Source organism: Panthera onca, chromosome B3 (assembly GCF_046562875.1).
Source record: "Panthera onca isolate mPanOnc1 chromosome B3, mPanOnc1 haplotype 2, whole genome shotgun sequence".
In the NCBI taxonomy this organism is placed as follows: Eukaryota; Metazoa; Chordata; class Mammalia; order Carnivora; family Felidae; genus Panthera; species Panthera onca.
The window spans coordinates 145,545,437-145,569,636 of NC_138344.1; the positions used below are offsets into that span (position 1 = coordinate 145,545,437).

The 24,200-nt window shown below is 61.5% G+C and overlaps 1 protein-coding gene across 1 annotated transcript; it reads right to left on the reverse strand.

Annotated features, from left to right (window-relative positions):
* Positions 1 to 190: 190 nt before the first annotated feature.
* On the reverse strand, positions 191 to 20,467 carry AHNAK2 (AHNAK nucleoprotein 2). The gene is made up of 9 exons (XM_081796015.1): positions 19,801 to 20,467; positions 19,608 to 19,706; positions 18,882 to 18,992; positions 17,970 to 18,120; positions 17,512 to 17,696; positions 13,153 to 17,367; positions 8,365 to 13,110; positions 5,236 to 8,322; positions 191 to 5,193 (listed from the first exon to the last, which is right to left on the reverse strand). Exons 1-9 carry the CDS (start codon positions 19,957 to 19,959, stop codon positions 724 to 726), a joined length of 17,223 nt encoding a protein of 5,740 aa, XP_081652141.1. The 5' UTR covers positions 19,960 to 20,467; the 3' UTR covers positions 191 to 723.
* Positions 20,468 to 24,200: the final 3,733 nt, after the last annotated feature.

Below are 24,200 nucleotides of genomic sequence, written 5' to 3' on the forward strand. Positions count from 1 at the left end.
TCCCGGCCTGCGCCTCCTTCCTTTCGGTCTCTCACAGCCGCTGACTCGAGAAGGATCTGACGGACACGCGGGTAAGCGAAGGTCTGCTCTAAGATCCCCCCCTGAACTCTCTCCTATGGCAACTCGGCCCAGACTGGTTCTGGGCGTGCGTGGGGAGCCCGAGCGGAACACAAGACCTCGCAGCCAGTGCTGTGGGTGCATCCTGTCCTTTATTGCCCATCTGGGGACAGCCAGGGAGCTTCCGCGGGGGGGGGGGGGGGGGCCTGGTGGCAGCGTGTGCGCGAAGGGGCTCGGGGACCGCGCGGGGCCGTGCGGGCACGGACGGGTGCCCCCTCGGCTGGCTCACCCGCCCGCAGCCACCTCCCTCTGCCCCGCGTGCGTGTGTCGCGTGTCGTCCCCAAGCTCGCCTGGGTGAGGCCGGGAGTGAGCTCGTGACAGGCAAGCAGGCAGGGGGCTCTCTGGAAGGCGCCAGACTCCACCTGAGACGGGGCGGGACCAGACAGGGGCTACAGGACAGCGAAACTACTACACCCTCCGCGGCCCCGCCGCCCCGGGGGTCCCCACAGGGCTCCCGCCCTGGAGGGCCACGTCCGTCCGGGCACCGCCGCCCTGCGCCTCAGTCCCGTGGGCCGCGGAACGGGAGCCCCGTGCGCGGCGGGGCCTCTGCGTCGGGATTTCGTTTGGGCACCCGTCCTCCGGGGAAGGGTCTCCCCTGCCCGGCCCTCATTCGCTGCCGGGCCTGGGCGCCGGGGGCCGGCTGGCGGCTCCGTCCCCCTCCAGCAGGATCAGCTCAGTTCTCGCCGCGGAGGCCACCATCGCCCCGGAGCCCGCGGCCTCCGCCGACCCCCCCTCTTCCTGCTCCTCGGGGGAGAAGCTTTCTCGGGCGTCAAAGAAGGTGCCTGCCTCTTCCTGGAGGTGCTGCTCGGCCGGACCCGCCTCCGCCTCCGCCTCCGCCTCCGCGCTCTTGCTTTTCTTGGTGGGAGAGGAGGAGAAGCCCAACCTGGGCAATCGAAACCAGCCCGCTCTCTCCTGCGGGTGCGGCGGCCGCGCCTCGGGCTGCGTCTGGACCGGAGCGGGTCTCGGGGCTTCGGCCTGGGGGTCAGCGCTGGCCTCGGCGACAGAGGAGGAAAACCCGATGCTGGGGAGCCAAAACCGGAACAGGCCGGAGGACCTTTTACCTTCTGCTTTTGCTCTGGGGGCCCCGTCCTCCTCGGCCAGGGCAGCCGCCGCCTCCCGGCCCTCTTCCGGCGGGAACTCGAGAATTTCCGCGGGCTCCTCGTCAGAACAGCTGTCTGCACGCCCATGGCCAGAGCGCAGGTCAGAAGAGCAGGCTGGCATTCCCGGCACGTCTCCATCGGGAGAGAGAATTTCAAAGGGCTCTCCGGTGTCGGGCTGTGGGTCTCCAGAAACAGGTCCTGCTCCTGGGGCTGGCTCCTGAAGGCGCCCTCTTGGCCCAGGGTCCGCAGTCGCCGCGTGTACCTGCGACCCAGCGGTGGGCTCAGGGACCCTCCCCTTTAGTAAGGAGAACCCATAGGAAGGCGTTTGGGCCTCTGACGCAGGGACCTCTGACTCCCGCACGATCCGGGCAGGAAAAGCCTCGGGCTCCAAGAGCTCTGTGTACACGGCTGTCACCGTGCTTTGTACGGTGACCTGCCTGCTCTCGGCCTCCGCGCTCTGAATGTGCACCCTGACCTTACAGATGGGGGCGGCTTCTGAGGGGACGGCCTCGGGCGCCTTCAGGACGCCGGCGTCCCGGGCGCCGGGGCTTTGCCCCAGCAGGGCAGTGTCAGGATGGCTCTGTGGGGATGGCAGCTCTCTGACACGGGGCACGAAAACGTCAGCCTCCGCACTGGGGGCTGGGAAGCTGAACCTCGGAACCTTTAACTTGGGGAACTGGACGGTGAGCACAGAGTCCTCCCAGACTTGACCCACGTTGACCACGGAAACCTGGGACGGCACGTCGGTACTGGAGGCCCTCAGTCTGAGGGGGCCTTCGGGCTGGGGAGGCGGCTCCTCAGCGCCCCCGGCCGGGCCCTGCGCTGCTGCTGTCCCAGCAAGGGGGCGCTGGCCTGCTTCTCCTGGAGGCCCACGGGGCTCTGCAAGTGTCCCGCACACCGGGAGGGGCAGGGAGCCTGCGCCTGGCCGGACCCTGACCTCGGGAGCGGACATGCCGGCAGCAGGGGCCTGAAGGTCTAGATTCCTCTGCGGAACATCTGTGTGAGAAGCCTCGATGCCAGTGGCTCCCACGTCGGCACCGGCCTCCAGGGGCCGCGGGCACTCAGTCGTCTCCTCCTCGGACTCAGGAACAGGGACACCCTGACTCCGGACTGTGGTCGGTGCCTGTCCCTCCCCTGGCGCACTGGTGGCAGGCGCGGGCCCCTGAGCCCCCAGCCCTGCAGACCCAGGCCTCTCCTTGGAGGGGCGCCTGAAGCTGGGCAGACGCAGCGCGGGCATTCTAAACCAGCTCTCCCTGGGGCCGGCCGGGGTGACTCCCGCTGGCGCCTCCCGCGCTGGGCTCCCCTCCGTGGGGGAGGCGGCATCTGGGGTTGTCCGGGACGGCTGCAGGGGGACCTCTGTTGAGGAGGCCATCACCTCCCCACAAAGCTGGCTTTGCGAGCTGTCCCCAGGACCGTGCTCTCTGCTGCTGTCTCCAAGGGACGGGCCACGGGTGGACAGGCTCGCCTCCGGCGGGGCCTCGGCAGGTCTGAGCGCGTCTTCGACGAAGCCGGCACCGGGAGCGTGGGCCTGTGCGGGGCGGAGGGTCACGTCCGCTCCTTCTGGGGGCCCAGCTGCTGCACCTGCACCCCCGCCCCCGCCACTTCCGCCGGCCCCACCTGTGGAAGCCGTCATTGTGGGAGGTGAGACCTTCAGTAGGGCGAGGGCGGGTGCTCTGACCACCCCCTTCTCTCCCTCCTGCCCAAGACTCACATCCTCACCTGCTGCTGCTGGTGGCAGGGAAACCCCCGGTGGCAGGGCGGGTCCAGGGGCTGCTTTGGACTCCGCCCCCTTTTTTGGGGACCAGCGGAAAGAGGGAAGCTTGACTCTTGGTGCTCTCACAGGACCGCCCCTGCCCTCAGGCTCTGCGTCTCCGGCTGGGGCTTCCCCTCCAGCCACTGCTGATGTCCCCGCGGTGCCCACATGTCCCTCTGCCACCGTGGACACAGAGACACCTGCAGACGGCAACTGACTGCCTGCCAAGGGGAACCCCGTGGCTTCCCTGGCCGAGGAGTGAGGTCCCCACTCAGGGAGGGGAGGGGACAGGGCGGGGACACCCTCTGCAGCTCCGGGCTCCGCCATGCCAGCTGCTGACTGGGGGGATGACAGTTGGAACTTTGGTCGATGAAATTTAGGAAAAGTCACGCGGCCATAAGATTCAGGAAATACGGTGTGCACTGGGCCACTGTGGCCGTCAGGCTGGGACAGCAGAATATTCTCGCTGGATGGGGAGTCCACGGCACCGGCCACGCTGGGCAACTGAGACTCCGCCTGGGACCCAGACAGGCCTACACAGGGCAGCTCGGGGGAGGCGGGGTCACGGGGGATGGTCACCTGGTACTTTGTAAGTGTGACGTCCTCACCTGGAATGAGGCTAGAGGAATCCCCACGGGGACCACTGAGCCAGCCGGGCCGGGACTCCGGCAGGGAAGTTTCAGAAGTACTGGACAGCCCCGGGGACCCGCCATGCCCAGACTCGCTCGGAGGCGAACGCATGGCAACATCTCCTCCAAAAGCTAAGAACACTTTAGGGGTTTTCCCAGGTGGAGAAAAGACTTTGGGGAGTTTAAAATGGGATTTTTTGCTTTTGCTTCGACCTCCATCTTTCCCAATTGAGAGACCTACGTCACCTTTGACTGGGACGGCATCCTCATCACGAGCACGTACGACGGGATCCATGGGGCCAGAAGAAGGACTGAGGTCAACATCTTTGGCAATTCCCTCAACAGGTGGAGAGACCAGAGAGGACTTACTACTGGGGTGACCAGAAGAAGAAATGTTGATTTTAGGAAACTTCAACTTGCTTCCTTTAGAAAACAATTCCAGGTTCCGAGAGGACATATCCACATCTGACTTAGTCCTGGGTGACTGGGCGTCCAACTCCACGCTGGGCAGGGTCACATCCGTGTCGGGGGCGCTCAACTCCCCTTCGGCGGTCTTCACGTCCACCTTGGGGCCCTTGATGTCCACCTGGGGCGCCTTAAAGTCCACTTTGGGCATCTTCACGCTGGGCATGTGCACCTTGGGCACGTGCCCTTTGAGTCCGGCTCCTGCTGAGGGTTCCTGAGGCTCCCCCTCGGGCATTTTGATCTCCGGGACCTCCTCGGCTACCATGGCGGTCTTGAGTTCTAGGTCGGCAGATGGCAGCTCAACGGTCACATCACTGGACTTGACCTCAGCATCCATGGAGGGCAGGGACACTTCCGCCTGGATCTTGGGCAGGGACACGTCCACCGCGGCCTCCAAGGACTTGCTTGGCGCTGAGGCACCGAAGGACGGCATCTTGAACTTGGGCATTTTGAACTTGCTGTCTCTAGCGGTCACCTCCTTGTCTCCCAGGGTAACGTCACCCTCCAACTTGGCGGTGGGTGCCTGGACATCCATGCCCACACTGGGCAGGGTCACATCCACGTCAGGGGCGCTCACCTCCACTTTGGGTCCCTTGATGTCCACCTTGGGCCCCTTGATGTCCACCTGGGGGGCTTTGATGTCCACTTTGGGCATCTTGATGCTGGGCATGTGCACCTTGGGCAGGTGCCCTTTGAACCCGGCTCCTGCTGAGGGCTCCTGGAACTCTCCCTCGGGCACCTGAACATCAGGGAGCTTCTGGCCCATCGTGGAAGTCTTGAGTTCTAGGTCAGCAGATGGCCGCTCAACGGTCACATCAATGGTCTTGACCTCAGCTTCCATGGGAGGCAGGGACACTTCCGCCTGGATCTTAGGCACGGAAACATCCACCGCGGCCTCCAAGGACTTGCTTGGCGCTGAGGCACCGAAGGACGGCATCTTGAACTTGGGCATTTTGAACTTGCTGTCTCTAGCGGTCACCTCCTTGTCTCCCAGGGTAACGTCACCCTCCAACTTGGCGGTGGGTGCCTGGACGTCCACCTCTGCGCTGGGCAGGGTCACAACCACGTCGGGCGCGCTCACCTCCCCTTTTGGGCCCTTCAGGTCTACCTTGGGCCCCTTGATGTCCACCTGGGGGGGCTTCATGTCGAACTTGGGCCCCTTGATGTCCACCTGGGGTGCCTTAAAGTCCACTTTGGGCATCTTGATGCTGGGCATGTGCACCTTGGGCAGGTGCCCTTTGACTCCGGCTTCTGCCGAGGGTTCCTGGAGCTCCCCTTCCGGTATTTGGCCTTCTGGAAGCTTCATGCCCACCATGGCAGTCTTGACCTCTAGGTCGGCAGATGGCAGCTCAACGGTCACATCACTGGTCTTGACCTCAGCTTCCATGGAAGGCAGGGACACTTCCGCCTGGATCTTAGGCACGGAAACATCCACCGCGGCCTCCAAGGACTTGCTTGGCGCTGAGGCACCAAAGGACGGCATCTTGAACTTGGGCATTTTGAACTTGCTGTCTCTAGCGGTCACCTCCTTGTCTCCCAGGGTAACGTCACCCTCCAACTTGGCGGTGGGTGCCTGGACGTCCACGTCTGCACTGGGCAGGGTCACATCCACGTCGGGCACGCTCACCTCCACTTTTGGGCCCTTCAGGTCCACCTTGGGCCCCTTGATGTCCACCTGGGGGGCCTTCATGTCCACCTTGGGCCCCTTGATATCCACCTGGGGTGCCTTAAAGTCCACTTTGGGCATCTTGATGCTGGGCATGTGCACCTTGGGCAGGTGCCCTTTGACTCCGGCTTCTGCCGAGGGTTCCTGGAGCTCCCCTTCAGGTATTTGGCCTTCTGGAAGCTTCATGCCCACCATGGCAGTCTTGACCTCTAGGTCGGCAGATGGCAGCTCAACGGTCACATCACTGGACTTGACCTCAGCTTCCATGGAGGACAGGGACACTTCCGCCTGGATCTTGGGCAGGGACACATCCACCGCGGCCTCCAAGGACTTGCTTGGCGCTGAGGCACCGAAGGACGGCATCTTGAACTTGGGCATTTTGAACTTGCTGTCTCTAGCGGTCACCTCCTTGTCTCCCAGGGTAACATCACCCTCCAACTTGGCGGTGGGTGCCTGGACATCCATCTCCACACTGGGCAGGGTCACATCCACATCAGGGGCGCTCACCTCCCCTTTGGGTCCCGTGATGTCCACCTTGGGCCCCTTGATGTCCACCTGGGGGGCTTTGATGTCCACTTTGGGCATCTTGATGCTGGGCATGTGCACCTTGGGCAGGTGCCCTTTGAACCCGGCTCCTGCTGAGGGCTCCTGGAACTCTCCCTCGGGCACCTGAACATCAGGGAGCTTCTGACCCACCGTGGAAGTCTTGAGTTCTAGTTCAGCAGCTGGCAGCTCAACGGTCACATCACTGGTCTTGACCTCAGCTTCCATGGAGGGCAGGGACACTTCCGCCTGGATCTTAGGCACGGAAACATCCACCGCGGCCTCCAAGGACTTGCTTGGCGCTGAGGAACCGAAGGATGGCATCTTGAACTTGGGCATTTTGAACTTGCTGTCTCTAGCGGTCACCTCCTTGTCTCCCAGGGTAACGTCACCCTCCAACTTGGCGGTGGATGCCTGGACGTCTACGTCTGCACTGGGCAGGGTCACATCCACGTCGGGCACGCTCACCTCCACTTTTGGGCCCTTCAGGTCCACCTTGGGCCCCTTGATGTCCACCTGGGGTGCCTTAAAGTCCACTTTAGGCATCTTGATGCTGGGCATGTGCACCTTGGGCAGGTGCCCTTTGACTCTGGCTCCTGCCGAGGGTTCCTGGAGCTCCCCTTCAGGTATTTGGCCTTCTGGAAGCTTCATGCCCACCACGGCAGTCTTGACCTCTAGGTCGGCAGATGGCAGCTCAACGGTCACATCACTGGACTTGACCTCAGCTTCCATGGAGGGCAGGGACACTTCCGCCTGGATCTTGGGCAGGGACACATCCACCGCAGCCTCCAAGGACTTGCTTGGTGCCGAGGCACCGAAGGATGGCATCTTGAACTTGGGCATTTTGAACTTGCTGTCTCTGGCAGTCACCTCCTTGTCTCCCAGGGTAACGTCACCCTCCAACTTGGCGGTGGGTGCCTGGACATCCATGCCCACACTGGGCAGGGTCACATCCACGTCAGGGGCGCTCACCTCCACTTTGGGTCCCGTGATGTCCACCTTGGGCCCCTTGATGTCCACCTGGGGGGCTTTGATGTCCACTTTGGGCATCTTGATGCTGGGCATGTGCACCTTGGGCAGGTGCCCTTTGAACCCGGCTCCTGCTGAGGGCTCCTGGAACTCTCCCTCGGGCACCTGAACATCAGGGAGCTTCTGGCCCATCGTGGAAGTCTTGAGTTCTAGGTCAGCAGCTGGCAGCTCAACGGTCACATCACTGGTCTTGACCTCAGCTTCCATGGAAGGCAGGGACACTTCCGCCTGGATCTTAGGCACGGAAACATCCATTGCGGCCTCCAAGGACTTGCTTGGCGCTGAGGCACCGAAGGACGGCATCTTGAACTTGGGCATTTTGAACTTGCTGTCTCTAGCGGTCACCTCCTTGTCTCCCAGGGTAACGTCACCCTCCAACTTGGCGGTGGGTGCATGGACGTCCATCTGCACACTGGGCAGGGTCACATCCACGTCAGGGGCGCTCACCTCCCCTTTGGGGCCCTTTAGGTCCACCTTTGGTCCTTTGATGTCCAACTTGGGTGCCTTGATGTCCACCTGGGGCGCCTTAAAGTCCACTTTGGGCATCTTCATGCCTGGCATTTGCACCTTGGGCAGGTGCCCTTTGACTCCGGCTCCTGCTGAGGGTTCCTGGAGCTCCCCTTCAGGTATTTGGCCTTCTGGAAGCTTCATGCCCACCATGGCAGTCTTGACCTCTAGGTCGGCAGATGGCAGCTCAACGGTCACATCACTGGACTTGACCTCAGGTTCCATGGAGGGCAGGGACACTTCCGCCTGGATCTTGGGCAGGGACACGTCCACCGCGGCCTCCAAGGACTTGCTTGGCGTTGAGGCACCGAAAGATGGCATCTTGAACTTGGGCATTTTGAACTTGCTGTCTCTAGCGGTCACCTCCTTGTCTCCCAGGGTAACGTCACCCTCCAACTTGGCGGTGGATGCCTGGACGTCTACGTCTGCACTGGGCAGGGTCACATCCACGTCGGGCACGCTCACCTCCACTTTTGGGCCCTTCAGGTCCACCTTGGGCCCCTTGATGTCCACCTGGGGGGCCTTCATGTCCACCCTGGGCCCCTTGATGTCCACCTGGGGTGCCTTAAAGTCCACTTTGGGCATCTTCATGCTGGGTATGTGCACCTTGGGCAGGTGCCCTTTGACTCCTGCTCCTGTCGAGGGTTCCTGGAGCTCCCCTTCAGGTATTTGGCCTTCTGGAAGCTTCATGCCCACCATGGCAGTCTTGACCTCTAGGTCGGCAGATGGCAGCTCAACGGTCACATCACTGGACTTGACCTCAGCTTCCATGGAGGGCAGGGACACTTCCGCCTGGATCTTGGGCAAGGACACGTCCACCGCAGCCTCCAAGGACTTGCTTGGTGCCGAGGCACCGAAGGATGGCATCTTGAACTTGGGCATTTTGAACTTGCTGTCTCTAGCGGTCACCTCCTTGTCTCCCAGGGTAACGTCACCCTCCAACTTGGCGGTGGGTGCCTGGACATCCATGTCCGCACTGGGCAGGGTCACATCCACGTCAGGGGCGCTCACCTTCCCTTTGGGTCCCTTGATGTCCACCTTGGGCCCCTTGATGTCCACCTGGGGGGCTTTGATGTCCACTTTGGGCATCTTGATGCTGGGCATGTGCACCTTGGGCAGGTGCCCTTTGAACCCGGCTCCTGCTGAGGGCTCCTGGAACTCTCCCTCGGGCACCTGAACATCGGGGAGCTTCTGGCCCATCGTGGAAGTCTTGAGTTCTAGGTCAGCAGCTGGCAGCTCAACGGTCACATCACTGGTCTTGACCTCAGCTTCCATGGAAGGCAGGGACACTTCCGCCTGGATCTTAGGCACGGAAACGTCCACTGCGGCCTCCAAGGACTTGCTTGGGGCTGAGGCACCGAAGGATGGCATCTTGAACTTGGGCATTTTGAACTTGCTGTCTCTAGCGGTCACCTCCTTGTCTCCCAGGGAAACGTCACCCTCCAACTTGGCGGTGGGTGCCTGGATGTCCACCTCTGCGCTGGGCAGGGTCACATCCACGTCGGGCGCACTCACCTCCCCTTTTGGGCCCTTCAGGTCTACCTTGGGCCCCTTGATGTCCACCTGGGGGGGCTTCATGTCGAACTTGGGCCCCTTGATGTCCACCTGGGGTGCCTTAAAGTCCACTTTGGGCATCTTCATGCTGGGCATGTGCACCTTGGGCAGGTGCCCTTTGACTCCGGCTCCTGCCGAGGGTTCCTGGAACTCCCCTTCCGGTATTTGGCCTTCTGGAAGCTTCATGCCCACCACGGCAGTCTTGACCTCTAGGTCGGCAGATGGCAGCTCAACGGTCACATCACTGGACTTGACCTCAGCTTCCATGGAGGGCAGGGACACTTCCGCCTGGATCTTAGGCACGGAAACATCCACCGCGGCCTCCAAGGACTTGCTTGGCGTTGAGGCACCGAAAGATGGCATCTTGAACTTGGGCATTTTGAACTTGCTGTCTCTAGCGGTCACCTCCTTGTCTCCCAGGGTAACGTCACCCTCCAACTTGGCGGTGGATGCCTGGACGTCTACGTCTGCACTGGGCAGGGTCACATCCACGTCGGGCACGCTCACCTCCACTTTTGGGCCCTTCAGGTCCACCCTGGGCCCCTTGATGTCCACCTGGGGGGCCTTCATGTCCACCTTGGTCCCCTTGATGTCCACCTGGGGTGCCTTAAAGTCCACTTTGGGCATCTTCATGCTGGGTATGTGCACCTTGGGCAGGTGCCCTTTGACTCCTGCTCCTGTCAAGGGTTCCTGGAGCTCCCCTTCAGGTATTTGGCCTTCTGGAAGCTTCATGCCCACCATGGCAGTCTTGACCTCTAGGTCGGCAGATGGCAGCTCAACGGTCACATCACTGGACTTGACCTCAGCTTCCATGGAGGGCAGGGACACTTCCGCCTGGATCTTGGGCAAGGACACGTCCACCGCGGCCTCCAAGGACTTGCTTGGCACTGAGGCACTGAAAGATGGCATCTTGAACTTGGGCATTTTGAACTTGCTGTCTCTAGCGGTCACCTCCTTGTCTCCCAGGGTAACGTCACCCTCCAACTTGGCGGTGGATGCCTGGACGTCTACGTCTGCACTGGGCAGGGTCACATCCACGTCGGGAACGCTCACCTCCACTTTTGGGCCCTTCAGGTCCACCTTGGGCCCCTTGATGTCCACCTGGGGGGCCTTCATGTCCACCCTGGGCCCCTTGATGTCCACCTGGGGTGCCTTAAAGTCCACTTTGGGCATCTTCATGCTGGGTATGTGCACCTTGGGCAGGTGCCCTTTGACTCCTGCTCCTGTCGAGGGTTCCTGGAGCTCCCCTTCAGGTATTTGGCCTTCTGGAAGCTTCATGCCCACCATGGCAGTCTTGACCTCTAGGTCGGCAGATGGCAGCTCAACGGTCACATCACTGGACTTGACCTCAGCTTCCATGGAGGGCAGGGACACTTCCGCCTGGATCTTGGGCAGGGACACGTCCACCGCGGCCTCCAAGGACTTGCTTGGTGCCGAGGCACCGAAGGATGGCATCTTGAATTTGGGCATTTTGAACTTGCTGTCTCTAGCGGTCACCTCCTTGTCTCCCAGGGTAACGTCACCCTCCAACTTGGCGGTGGGTGCCTGGACATCCATGTCCGCACTGGGCAGGGTCACATCCACGTCAGGGGCGCTCACCTCCCCTTTGGGTCCCGTGATGTCCACCTTGGGCCCCTTGATGTCCACCTGGGGGGCTTTGATGTCCACTTTGGGCATCTTGATGCTGGGCATGTGCACCTTGGGCAGGTGCCCTTTGAACCCGGCTCCTGCTGAGGGCTCCTGGAACTCTCCCTCGGGCACCTGAACATCAGGGAGCTTCTGGCCCATCGTGGAAGTCTTGAGTTCTAGGTCAGCAGCTGGCAGCTCAACGGTCACATCACTGGTCTTGACCTCAGCTTCCATGGAAGGCAGGGACACTTCCGCCTGGATCTTAGGCACGGAAACGTCCACTGTGGCCTCCAAGGACTTGCTTGGGGCTGAGGCACCGAAGGATGGCATCTTGAACTTGGGCATTTTGAACTTGCTGTCTCTAGCGGTCACCTCCTTGTCTCCCAGGGTAACGTCACCCTCCAACTTGGCGGTGGGTGCCTGGACGTCCACCTCTGCGCTGGGCAGGGTCACATCCACGTCGGGCGCGCTCACCTCCCCTTTTGGGCCCTTCAGGTCTACCTTGGGCCCCTTGATGTCCACCTGGGGGGGCTTCATGTCGAACTTGGGCCCCTTGATGTCCACCTGGGGTGCCTTAAAGTCCACTTTGGGCATCTTGATGCTGGGCATGTGCACCTTGGGCAGGTGCCCTTTGACTCCGGCTCCTGCCGAGGGTTCCTGGAGCTCCCCTTCAGGTATTTGGCCTTCTGGAAGCTTCATGCCCACCATGGCAGTCTTGACCTCTAGGTCGGCAGATGGCAGCTCAACGGTCACATCACTGGTCTTGACCTCAGCTTCCATGGAAGGCAGGGACACTTCCGCCTGGATCTTAGGCACGGAAACATCCACCGCGGCCTCCAAGGACTTGCTTGGCGCTGAGGCACCAAAGGACGGCATCTTGAACTTGGGCATTTTGAACTTGCTGTCTCTAGCGGTCACCTCCTTGTCTCCCAGGGTAACGTCACCCTCCAACTTGGCGGTGGGTGCCTGGACGTCCACGTCTGCACTGGGCAGGGTCACATCCACGTCGGGCACGCTCACCTCCACTTTTGGGCCCTTCAGGTCCACCTTGGGCCCCTTGATGTCCACCTGGGGGGCCTTCATGTCCACCTTGGGCCCCTTGATATCCACCTGGGGTGCCTTAAAGTCCACTTTGGGCATCTTCATGCTGGGTATGTGCACCTTGGGCAGGTGCCCTTTGACTCCTGCTCCTGTCGAGGGTTCCTGGAGCTCCCCTTCAGGTATTTGGCCTTCTGGAAGCTTCATGCCCACCATGGCAGTCTTGACCTCTAGGTCGGCAGATGGCAGCTCAACGGTCACATCACTGGACTTGACCTCAGCATCCATGGAGGGCAGGGACACTTCTGCCTGGATCTTGGCCAGGGACACATCCACCGTGGCCTCCAAGGACTTGCTTGGTGCCGAGGCACCGAAGGATGGCATCTTGAACTTGGGCATTTTGAACTTGCTGTCTCTAGCGGTCACCTCCTTGTCTTCTAGGGTAACGTCACCCTCCAACTTGGCGGTGGGTGCCTGGACATCCATCTCCACACTAGGCAGGGTCACATCCACGTCAGGGGCGCTCACCTCCACTTTGGGTCCCGTGATGTCCACCTTGGGCCCCTTGATGTCCACCTGGGGGGCTTTGATGTCCACTTTGGGCATCTTGATGCTGGGCATGTGCACCTTGGGCAGGTGCCCTTTGAACCCGGCTCCTGCTGAGGGCTCCTGGAACTCTCCCTCGGGCACCTGAACATCAGGGAGCTTCTGACCCACCGTAGAAGTCTTGAGTTCTAGGTCAGCAGATGGCAGCTCAACGGTCACATCACTGGTCTTGACCTCAGCTTCCATGGAAGGCAGGGACACTTCCGCCTGGATCTTAGGCACGGAAACATCCATCGCGGCTTCCAAGGACTTGCTTGGCGCTGAGGCACCGAAGGACGGCATCTTGAACTTGGGCATTTTGAACTTGCTGTCTCTAGCGGTCACCTCCTTGTCTCCCAGGGTAACGTCACCCTCCAAGTTGGCGGTGGGTGCCTGGACGTCCACCTCTGCGCTGGGCAGGGTCACATCCACGTCGGGCGCACTCACCTCCCCTTTTGGACTCTTCAGGTCTACCTTGGGCCCCTTGATGTCCACCTGGGGGGGCTTCATGTCGAACTTGGGCCCCTTGATGTCCACCTGGGGTGCCTTAAAGTCCACTTTGGGCATCTTGATGCTGGGCATGTGCACCTTGGGCAGGTGCCCTTTGACTCCGGCTCCTGCCGAGGGTTCCTGGAGCTCCCCTTCCGGTATTTGGCCTTCTGGAAGCTTCATGCCCACCATGGCAGTCTTGACCTCTAGGTCGGCAGATGGCAGCTCAACGGTCACATCACTGGACTTGACCTCAGCTTCCATGGAGGGCAGGGACACCTCCGCCTTGATCTCGGGCAGGGACACGTCCACCGCGTCCTCCAAGGACTTGCTTGGTGTTGAGGCACCGAAAGATGGCATCTTGAGCTTGGGCATTTTGAACTTGCTGTCTCTAGCGGTCACCTCCTTGTCTCCCAGGGTAACGTCACCCTCCAATTTGGCGGTGGGTGCCTGGATATCCATGTCCACACTGGGCAGGGTCACATCCACGTCAGGGGTGCTCACCTCCCTTTTGGGTCCCTTGATGTCCACCTTGGGCCCCTTGATGTCCACCTGGGAGGCTTTGATGTCCACTTTGGGCATCTTGATGCTGGGCATGTGCACCTTGGGCAGGTGCCCTTTGAACCCGGCTCCTGTTGAGGGTTCCTGGAGCTCCCCTTCAGGTATTTGGCCTTCTGGAAGCTTCATGCCCACCATGGCAGTCTTGACCTCTAGGTCGGCAGATGGCAGCTCAACGGTCACATCACTGGTCTTGACCTCAGCTTCCATGGAGGGCAGGGACACTTCCGCCTGAATCTTGGGCCGGGACACGTCCACCGCGGCCTCCAAGGACTTGCTTGGTGCTGAGGCACCAAAAGATGGCATCTTGAACTTGGGCATTTTGAACTTGCTGTCTCTAGTGGTCACCTCCTTGTCTCCCAGGGTAACGTCACCCTCCAACTTGGCAGTGGGTGCCTGGACGTCCACGTCTGCACTGGGCAGGGTCACATCCATGTCAGGCACGCTCACCTCCACTTTTGGGCCCTTCAGGTCCACCTTGGGCCCCTTGATGTCCACCTGGGGGCCTTTCATGTCCACTTTGGGCATCTTGATGCTGGGCATGTGCACTTTGGGCAGGTGCCCTTTGAACCCGGCTCCTGTTGAGGGCTCCTGGAACTCTCCCTCGGGCACCTGAACATCAGGGAGCTTCTGACCCACCGTGGAAGTCTTGAGTTCTAGGTCAGCAGATGGCAGCTCAACGGTCACATCACTGGTCTTGACTTCAGCTTCTATGGAAGGCAGGGACACTTCCGCCTGGATCTTAGGCACGGAAATGTCCACCGCGGCCTCCAAGGACTTACTTGGCGCTTTGGCACCGAAGGACGGCATCTTGAACTTGGGCATTTTGAACTTGCTGTCTCTAGCGGTCACCTCCGTGTCTCCCAGGTTAACGTCACCCTCCAACTTGGTGGTGGGTGCATGGACGTCCATCTGCACACTGGGTAGGGTCACTTCCACGTCAGGGGCGCTCACCTCCCCTTTGGGGCCCTTCAGGTCCACCTTGGGTCCTTTGATGTCCAACTTGGGTGCCTTGATGTCCACCTGGGGCGCCTTAAAGTCCACTTTGGGCATCTTCATGCCTGGCATTTGCACCTTGGGCAGGTGCCCTTTGACTCCGGCTCCTGCCGAGGGTTCCTGGAGCTCCCCTTCAGGTATTTGGCCTTCTGGAAGCTTCATGCCCACCATGGCAGTCTTGACCTCTAGGTCGGCAGATGGCAGCTCAACGGTCACATCACTGGTCTTGACCTCAGCTTCCATGGAAGGCAGGGACACTTCCGCCTGGATCTTGGGCATGGAAATGTCCACCGCGGCCTCCAAGGACTTGCTTGGGGCTGAGGCACCGAAGGATGGCATCTTGAACTTGGGCATTTTGAACTTGCTGTCTCTAGCGTTAACCTCCTTGTCTCCCAGGGTAACGTCACCCTCCAACTTGGCGGTGGGTGCCTGGACATCCATGTCCACACTGGGCAGGGTCACATCCACATCAGGGGCGCTCACCTCCCCTTTGGGTCCCGTGATGTCCACCTTGGGCCCCTTGATGTCCAACTGGGGGGCTTTGATGTCCACTTTGGGCATCTTGATGCTGGGCATGTGCACCTTGGGCCGGTGCCCTTTGAACCCGGCTCCTGTTGAGGGCTCCTGGAACTCTCCCTCGGGCACCTGGACATCAGGGAGCTTATGATCCACCGTGGAAGTCTTGAGTTCTAGGTCAGCAGATGGCAGCTCAACGGTCACATCACTGGTCTTGACCTCAGCTTCCATGGGAGGCAGGGACACTTCCGCCTGGGTCTTGGGCACGGAAACGTCCACCGCGGCCTCCAAGGACTTGCTTGGTGCTGATGCACCGAAAGATGGCCTCTTGAACTTGGGCATTTTGAACTTGCCGTCTCTAGTGGTCACCTCCTTGTCTCCCAGGGTAACGTCACCCTCTAACTTGGCGGTGGGTGCATGGACGTCCATCTGCACACTGGGCAGGGTCACATCCACATCAGGGGCGCTCACCTCCCCTTTGGGGCCCTTCAGGTCCACCTTCGGTCCTCTGATGTCCAACTTGGGTGCCTTGATGTCCACCTGGGGCGCCTTAAAGTCCACTTTGGGCATCTTCATGCTGGGTATGTGCACCTTGGGCAGGTGCCCTTTGACCCCGGCTCCTGCTGAGGGTTCCTGGAGCTCCCCTTCAGGTATTGGGCCTTCTGGAACCTTCTCCCCCACCGTGGATGTCTTGAGTTCTAGGTCAGCAGATGGCAGCTCAACAGTCACATCATTGCTCTTGACCTCAGCTTCCATGGAAGGCAGGGACACTTCCGCCTGGATCTTGGGCAGGGACACGTCCACCGTGGCCTCCAAGGACTTGCTTGGCACGGAGGCACCAAAAGATGGCATCTTGAACTTGGGCATTTTGAACTTGCTGTCTCTGGCGGCTACCTCCCTGTCTCCCAGAGTAAAATCGGCTTGAGTTGTCCGAACACCCTCTGTTTCTCCCTCTGTGGCTCCTGAGTCTCGCTCAGGTGTGTCTAATTTTATTTTCTCGCGTTCTGACTGTTTGACTCTGGCACCTGTCTGTGCGGTCAGAATGGTGAGGGTGCTCTCCATTTCTCTGTCTTGTTCCTGGCCTGATTTTATGTCCTTTCCTGGAGACCACCCGAATGAGGGTGTTTTGAATTTGAACCTAGTTTTCCTCTCCTGTCTGCCCTGTGCGTGTGTGTCCCCGTCTTCGGCGTGTGCCTCTCCGTGCCCTGCCTCAGCTCCCTCTGCTCCTCCTTCCTCCCGTCCTGTCAGGGGCCCTGCAGGCTTTCCGGCCAACTGTGGCCCCGGTCCGTGGTCCGGCTGCTCTTTGATGCCCGTGGCCTCTGCTGTAGGACCTCCGTGTCTGGGTCCCTGCAGTCGTGCTGCTGTGCCCGCTTCTCCGTCTGGCATTGTTTCTTTGCAGAATTCAAAGTTGGGTGTTTTGACATCGGGTATTTGGATTTGGAACTCCAGTTGGCGGCCCTGTGTGTCCACTTTGCCTTGCAGAGCCGATGTGGCAATCCCAGTTTCTGTGCCCTGGACGGCTTCTCTGTGGCCATCTCCACCTGGCTTTGGGCCTGAGTCCATCCCGGGTTTCCCATCTGACACAGAGTCGACCTGGTCCTTCGCTTCCTTTGTCTTTCTTCGGCGCCTGGGTGCCACGCTGGCCCCGTCCCCCAAGGCTCCCTCGCTGGGGCGGCCCGGCTCCACGGGTTGCTGGGCAGTGAGAGCTGATGTCCCCTCTGGTCCCTCCACCGTCCTGTCTGTGCTGGCCTTGGCGCCCTCTTGGCTGTCATCCCAGGATGCTGCCTCCTCTAGGACCCCGGACTGGACCTCTGTGCTCGGCCTCGCCCCCGGTGTTGGACCCTTCCCTGAGCCCACTCTGAATCGCAGGTTCAGGAACCTTCTCCTCCGCTGGCCGTCCGGTCCTGCCTTCTGCTCCTGCTCCTCTGTTGGGAGCTGGGCCTCTGTGTCTGTGCTCGTGGGGGACATGTCAGGTGGGTGTCCTCGCTCACGGGCCTCTGAAGAGCTGTGTGACCTCCGCGGCCCTGACCTGGGCTTGGTCTTTATTGACTGGAATTTGGGCCAGGAGAGCCTCTCGTTTTGGGACGGCCTGCCCCTGCCCTCCCTGGGCTTGGAGATCAGTCTCTCCTTGTCTCCACTTCCTTCCACAGTTTTCGTGGGGGTCTCTGTGCACCCATCGGCGACATCTTTGTCCTGAAATACAAGGACAGGGAGCGTGGCAGCAGTAGCACGGGAATTCTAGGGCCCTGGGCTCACGGGACAGATGCGGGAGGGGAGGGCGCCCCCCCACTCAGCCTCGGCCCCGGGAGCGGGGCGGTCGTCGGGGCCCGGCCTCACCTGCGTCTCACTGTCCTTGCGGCCGGGCTGAGCGCCACTGGAGACCCCTTCCTCATCCCCTGAGGCAGGACGTTTCCGTCTGACTTGGAATTGAACCTTGTAAGGCTCTGAGTACTGAAGAATTTTGAGAGCGTCTTCATATTTAATGTTGTCAAAGAATATGGTTGCACTGAGCAGCTGATCACCTAGACAAACACAGAGTGGGCCCTTGGCCTCAGTTTCCCCGCTCTCGCCATTCCTTCCAGAGATACAGGAGTGTGTGAGAGGGGTCCCTGACGGGGAGCCCGGCCCACCCTGCACGGAGCCCTGCGTGGGAAGGAGGCCACCCAGCCGCGCAGAGAGCAAGCCTGGCTCAGCCCGAAAGGGCCTGGCGGGGTCCTCGGGGGCGTCCTGAGCCCCGGGGCCCTCCCGTCCCGGTGGGACCCGTGGGGACTGCAGGGGTGGGGCGGCCAAGGCACCTTCTCTTAGGCTGAAGAGCTTGGCGGCGGAGGAGTCCTTCAGCACCTGCTTGACGAAAATCCCTTGGTCCCCGCCCCCTGTGACGCTGTAGCCGCTGGCTCCGGCCTCCACCTCTGTCCTCAGCGTCACCTCTGTCGCCTCCTGCACGGACTGGATCAGAAGCACATCGGGGCCGTGGCGACCATCGGGCCGTGCCGCTGTGGCCATCGGTGCTCGGAGCCCCCCTGCCCTGCGCACGGGGATCCCAGAGTCCCGCCCCTCATCCAGGTGATGCGGGGAAGAGGAGGAGCCCCCAGCCAGAGCCCGGGCTGTGTGTCCGAGCTCCGAGCTCCGGAGGAAGCCAGCTGCAAGCCCCCTCCGGTGGGAGCGGCCTCCTCGTACCCCCACCCCCACCCGCCAGGACTCGGGGGCAGCCCCGTAGGCCCAACGGGGCCGAGGAGGCTGGCCTTCCGGCTCAGCGGCCAAAGTCTCGTTCCTTCTGCACACGCTCCGGCAGCGATGACGTGCAGCGTGGCCGACACTCTCTGAGGAGCCCCCGGGGCGCACGGCACACAGTGCGGCCAGCCTGACCTCAGACCCAGCGGATGCTTCCGGTCCCAGCCGGCTTCAGAGGTGCTGACCCACCGACGGCAGAGCGGGCCGCCTCGGAAGGCAGCGCGCCCTCCTCGCAGGGAGCCCCCAGAACCCAGCCTCGCCCCTGGCTTGTGAAGCAGCTGCACCCATTACACAGCCGGGGACACCGAGGCCCACGCGCCTGGCTCTACCGGCCCGGTGTCCCTGCCCCCCCCCCCCCATAGGTTTCAGGGGAACCCCGGACCAGCCTCTGGAGCCCCTGCCCGCAGACCAGGCCTGACAAAAGCGACAGGCAAGTCCCTCTCCTTGCTCCGACCCTCGGGCGCGGCCACACCCACCTGCCGACGACTCATCCTGGAAAACGTTCGAGCGTCTCCCGAATCTCGCTTCCACCAGGACCTCCGACCCCCCGAGCCCGAGGAAGCCCGCCTTCTCCGTGTGTCCTCCCCCTGCAGGCACAGATGCCAGGGGTCACCCACCTGCCTCAGCCCCGAGCACGCGGGGGGCCCGGAGCGGCGCCGCGTGCCAGGGAGCCGAGCGCGTGGGGCGGCGGGGAGGCGGCCCTTGGCCCTGGTGCTTCCCGACCGGGCCCAGCCCCCAGGCCCCAGCGCCCGCACCCAGGGCAAACCCCAGGGCAACTGGGGTTTTGTGTGGAGGGGGAGGAGGAAATAAAAGGAAACAAGGATTTAGCAAGAAGGCGCCCCCCCGGGCCTCCCCCGGCCCCCCAGGCCCCCTCCCCGGCCTCCCCCCGGGCCTCCTCCCCGAGACGGCGTGTGTGCACGTCCAGAGTGCGGGCTCCCTTCCCCCGCACGCACACACGCACACATGTGCCATCTCAACTGCGTCCCGGCCGCCTGAAGGGAGGGGTCCCGAGGGACAGAAGGTCAGGATGTGGGAGCGGCTGGAACTGTGGCCCAGGGGGCGGCAGGGCAGGGCAGGGCAGGGCGGTGTGGCTGCACAAATGGTGCCGGTTGCCCCCACGGGGCGACGAAGGAGACGCGGCCCCCTGTGGCCCCACACCCGCACTTTCCCTCAGCCTGTGGGTCTCCGTCCGGCAGGCTTACCGGGAGTCCAAAGCCGGCACCCTCAGCAGTGCATTCGTAGACCGGCGAGGACCCCTGCGGCCTCGGCCGGACGATCTCGTCCACCGGCCCTTCGGTCACCTGGCAGGAGAGGACAATCAGGGGGGCTCTGCCGAGGCCCGCCAAAGGACGGGGGCTGTGTCGGGAGGGCATGCATCCCCCGGGCCTTGCTTACAGAGGGGTCCTCTTCCGTTTCTGCATCTGGGTCCTCAGACTGCAGCTGCCGGCCAGACACTGTGGAGAGAGAGGCTGAGTCAGTGCGGCCTCGGGGGTGCGGAGACCAGATGGCGGGCCCGGGGGGAGGGGCCCCGGAGAGTCTACGCACCGCGTTCATGCACACGTGGCCCCATCCCGGACGCCGGGCCTGAGGGCACGCGCAGGCCGGATGGCAGAGAGCCTGCACGAGGGGAGCTCAGACAAGGCACACTTCACGGATTCAGTCCAAGAAAGTCAGGAGACAAACACGCAGGAAAGAACGCGCCCAGCCCCGAGGGAGGCCGGGGTGCAGGGCTGCCGCGGTACGGAACCCGTGGTGTCCAGCAGTCGGCCGAGGGTCACGCGACACGCAAAGAAACAGGAAAGTATGATCCATACTGAGGAACAAGCAAGTGCTGGAAATTCTCTGAATGTCCAAGCAGCCACAAGAAATGGAAAGTACGATGGCTTAGTGAGGAGACGTCGTCGCAAAGACGTACAAGTGACAACAAAGCTACACAGAGATTCTGGAGTTGAAAAATGTACTACTGGGACTCAATATCAGAACTGAGATGCCAGAAGAAAGAATCGAAAAACTCGAAAGCGAAGAGAAATTGGCCGCTTTGGTCTTTTCAGCCCCCTGGCTGCGGGAGCCACACAGCAATTATCCGCACCAGGAAGTTCATGACCACCCGACGACTTCAGCGCAAGCAGCTGGTCACTGATGCTTCTCACCCCGGAAAGGCCACCGTACCTAAGACAGAAATTCGGGAAAAAGGAGCCAAATGGACAAGACCACACCAGACTCACCTCTGTGTTGGATTCAGAGCCCATTTTGATGGTGGCGCAGTTTATGATCCCTTGGGTGGTGCAGGAACAGCGAACCCAAACGTGGACTCGTAAGACACGGCCCGTCCACGAAGGAAAACGGGGAAAGGGACGCGAGAACAGAGCTAAGGACGTCAGGAGGTCTGCAAACGCCAGGTGGGCGCCAGCAACAAGGAGGAGGAAAGAGTCTGCAGGGACCATTGGTGATTCCTGAAAATCGCGGAGAAGTTTCCCGAGAGGATGAGTAAACTAAGAACTTGAAGAAGGAGAAGAAGAAGAAGAAGAAGAAGAAGAAGAAGAAGAAGAAGAAATTGTCCGATTTGGAGAACAGAGGAAAAAAGGTTCAAGAGAACGAAAGCGCACGTGAGGTCGCGGGGCCACGTTCAGCCCAGCGGCACACAAGCAGTCGAAGGAAGGGAGAGAGAGAAAGAGGCGGGGGAAATGTGGTTTCCAACGGTATTTGGCGGTCGCAGCGTGCCAGACACAGAGAGGCCCGGCCCCGAACGCATCCGGGCCACAGGGTTGAAGAGGAGGAGGAAGGTGTGAAAGTGGCCAGAGAAGCGAGACCCGCCTGTGACTGCTCGGCCGCACAGTTCACACCCAACGCCCTGGGAGCCGGGAGGACGCGGCCCGAGGCACCCAAGCTGCTCAGGGGAAAAGCTTGTGAAGCAAGAATCCCGCATCCAGCAAACCACCCTTCAAAAATCAAGGCAGGCGCGCCCGGGCGGCTCAGTCGGTGGGGCGTCCGACTTCGGCTCAGGTCGTGATCTCGCGGTTCGTGGGTTCGAGCCCCGCATCGGGCTCGGTGCTGACGGCTCGGAGCCTGGAGCCGCTTCGGATTCTGTGTCTCCCTCTCTCTCTGCCCCTCCCCCATGTGCTCTCTCTCTCAAAATAAGTAAATAAACATTTAAAATGAATGAACAAGTTAAACCAATTAAAATTAAAACCAACAGAACAGAACAAAGATCCCAGAACCAGACTCCTAGACACGAAGCTGTGGGAAACAGATAGGTGTTTTCAGTCCCTCGTGCTGGGTCTGTTGGCGATCCGTGCAGAAAAATGTCAACCCTTACGTCAGCCACAGGAAGTATTAACGTCACGGGGATTGTCGTTCCAAAGTGGAAGGCTTAACAGCGAAGCTTCCAGGAGAGAAACAGAAACGACTTTGCGGTAGGAAAGCGACTCTTAACCAGCGTACAGAAAGCACGCTCCCTGAAGGAAATGGCCAAGTGGTCTACGTGAAAGTGAAGAGCTTCTGTTCGTCAAAAGACACCACTGAGGGAGTGAGCAGTCAGGCCACGGGTTGGGCAGAGATTTGCAATACGCTTACCAAACCGCGGCCTCCTACCCAAAATGTACAAAGAATGCGTGCGACACAAAAGGAAAAGACAGACAACCCAGTGGAAGGACGGGCGAGAAGAACTCGGAAAGGCGAGTTCTCACCACAGACGCCGCCGAGCCGTGAATTAACTTATGGAAAGGCACACAGCGTGCTGGGTCCTCAGGACAGCGGCCAGTGGGAGCTCCGAGATACCGCTCCACTGCCACAGTGGAACGGCGGGAACGGCGGCGACGGCGGGAACGGGCAAGGGGGCCCCCCCAGAGAGCTGTCCCGCACGTGGGCGACGGGAACGCCACCCTGATGTGGGCGTTGGGTGCACCGGCACAGTCGCTTTGGAAAACCTCCAGCGGTAGCTACTGAAGTCTGACCGCCCTGCTCTACGGCCCAGCGGCTCCGTACCCAAGGGCGTGCCCCCAAAAATGCACTCCCCAAAGGACAGGTACAGAAATGCCCATCCTGGCACCATGGTAGTACCAGAAACCAGAAAGTCTCAAATGTCCACCGGCAGTGGAGCGAGGAGAAACCGTGGCTATTTGTCCGACGGAACGCTCTCTGGCGACGACGTGACGGATAAAGGAGTGCAGACGGAAGTCTAGTCTATGCCGTTCGCCGTCAGGCACAAGCCCACGCACGTGACAAGCTTTCTGGGGAGGGCAGAGCCTGGGGGGAGGGCCTCTGGCGCCCGGACAGCTGCTTCTCCACGGGGGCACTGGGGACACGCGTGTGGCCACTTGGGGAAAATGCATCAAGCCACACGCTTAGGATTTGTACTCTTCCCCGATAAGGAATCTTTAAGGGGCGCCTGGGTGGCTCTGTTGGTCGAGTGCCCAACTTCGGCCCAGGTTCGTGGGTTCGGGCCCCACGTCCGGCTCCGTGCTGACAGCTCAGAACCCGCTTCCGACCTTGCGTCCCCTCCTCTCTCTGCCCCTTCCCCACGTGCCCCCTTCCCCACTCTCTCTCAAAAATAACCATTAACAATTTTTTTAAAAAGAGAGAATCTTTAAAATTCTACATAAAGTTGAAATGAGGAAATCATCAACTTCACGCCCGTGAACGCGCACATTCAGACGTACCGGGTTATCTGCAGACAAGCCCCCTGTGGACACAGCAGAGCGGACCAGACGGTTCTGTGATGAGTCAGCGATCAGCTCAGAACCTCCCCACACACACAGCTGAGCCCGGCGCCCCCCGAATCGTACTAAACATCCCGAGAGGAAACGCACTGATCTCACACCAGCTCTGGTGACACGGCTGGGGCCGAGGGGACGCACAGGTGCCCACCCACCCCAGCCAGCAGCGCGTCGGGAGAGGAAGGGTCTGGTCGGGGGTGCGGCCCGGGCCATCAGGCGAGGTGGGGGGGAGGGAGGCTGCTCAGGGGGAGCTCCGCCAGGTGTCACCGGCCCGCCCAGAAACCCGCGGCCGCCCGTCCTCGCCCACAGCCTCCGCAGCCCAGCCGTTTCCCTGAGTCACACAACAAAACAGGAGCTGGCGACCGCCCTCTCCCCGGGCGTGTCCCTGGAGAGGCAGCGGGGCGGAGTCCCACGGGCCTGGGAAGGGCCACCCCCCACCTGCCAGCTGGGCGCCCTGTGCCTGGGGGTGGGGTGGGTGGGATGGGGGCGCGCGGCGGTGGGAGCCTCCCGCGGTGCAGCAGGGATCCCCGGCCCTGAGAAGCTGCACCCCCAAATCTACTCCAGGAGTGTCCCGTGGGCGTCCAGGGCCCGGGTGAGGAAAGGTGTTGACAGCACGGAGGCCGGGGCACACCCCTCGCTGGGAACCAGCCTCACCACAGCCCCTCGGGCTCCACACCCCTGCAGGGTGAAGAGCGGCTCTAAGAGGTGGCTCGCTCGGCCCCAGGCCGCACCCCACGGAGGTGCCGGGAGGTGCCGGGCTCGGGCTCTAGGCCCTCCTGCACCCCCCTAGGCACAGCCACTGGATGGCCCGCTCGGGCCCAGGGACGCACAAACAGGAAGGAGGAAATCCCGCCTGTCTGATGCCAGCAGACTGCCAGCCTTGGGCCCGCACCCCGGGGAGGGAGGAGGCCCCAGTGCCCCCAGAGCCTCCTCCCACCGGCCCCCATGCCCGTGGGCCCCCCTCAGCGGTGACTGCAGGGGAAGGTGTCCTGTCCTTCTGCCTGACCCGCCCCCTGCCCCCTGCGGCCCCACAGACAGGCTCTGTGGACAGTCCAGCCCCGGCGGTAGTCTCGAACAATG

Coding starts and splice junctions, on each gene's coding strand:
- AHNAK2 (XM_081796015.1), bottom strand. CDS start 19,959: ATGAACGCGGTGCGTAGACTCTCCGGGGCCCCTCCCCCCGGGCCCGCC. Junction 18,993..19,607: donor GTGCCGGCTTTGGACTCCCG/GTAAGCCTGCCG, acceptor CTGTGCCTGCAG/GGGGAGGACACACGGAGAAG. Junction 17,368..17,511: donor GCAAGGACAGTGAGACGCAG/GTGAGGCCGGGC, acceptor CTTGTATTTCAG/GACAAAGATGTCGCCGATGG.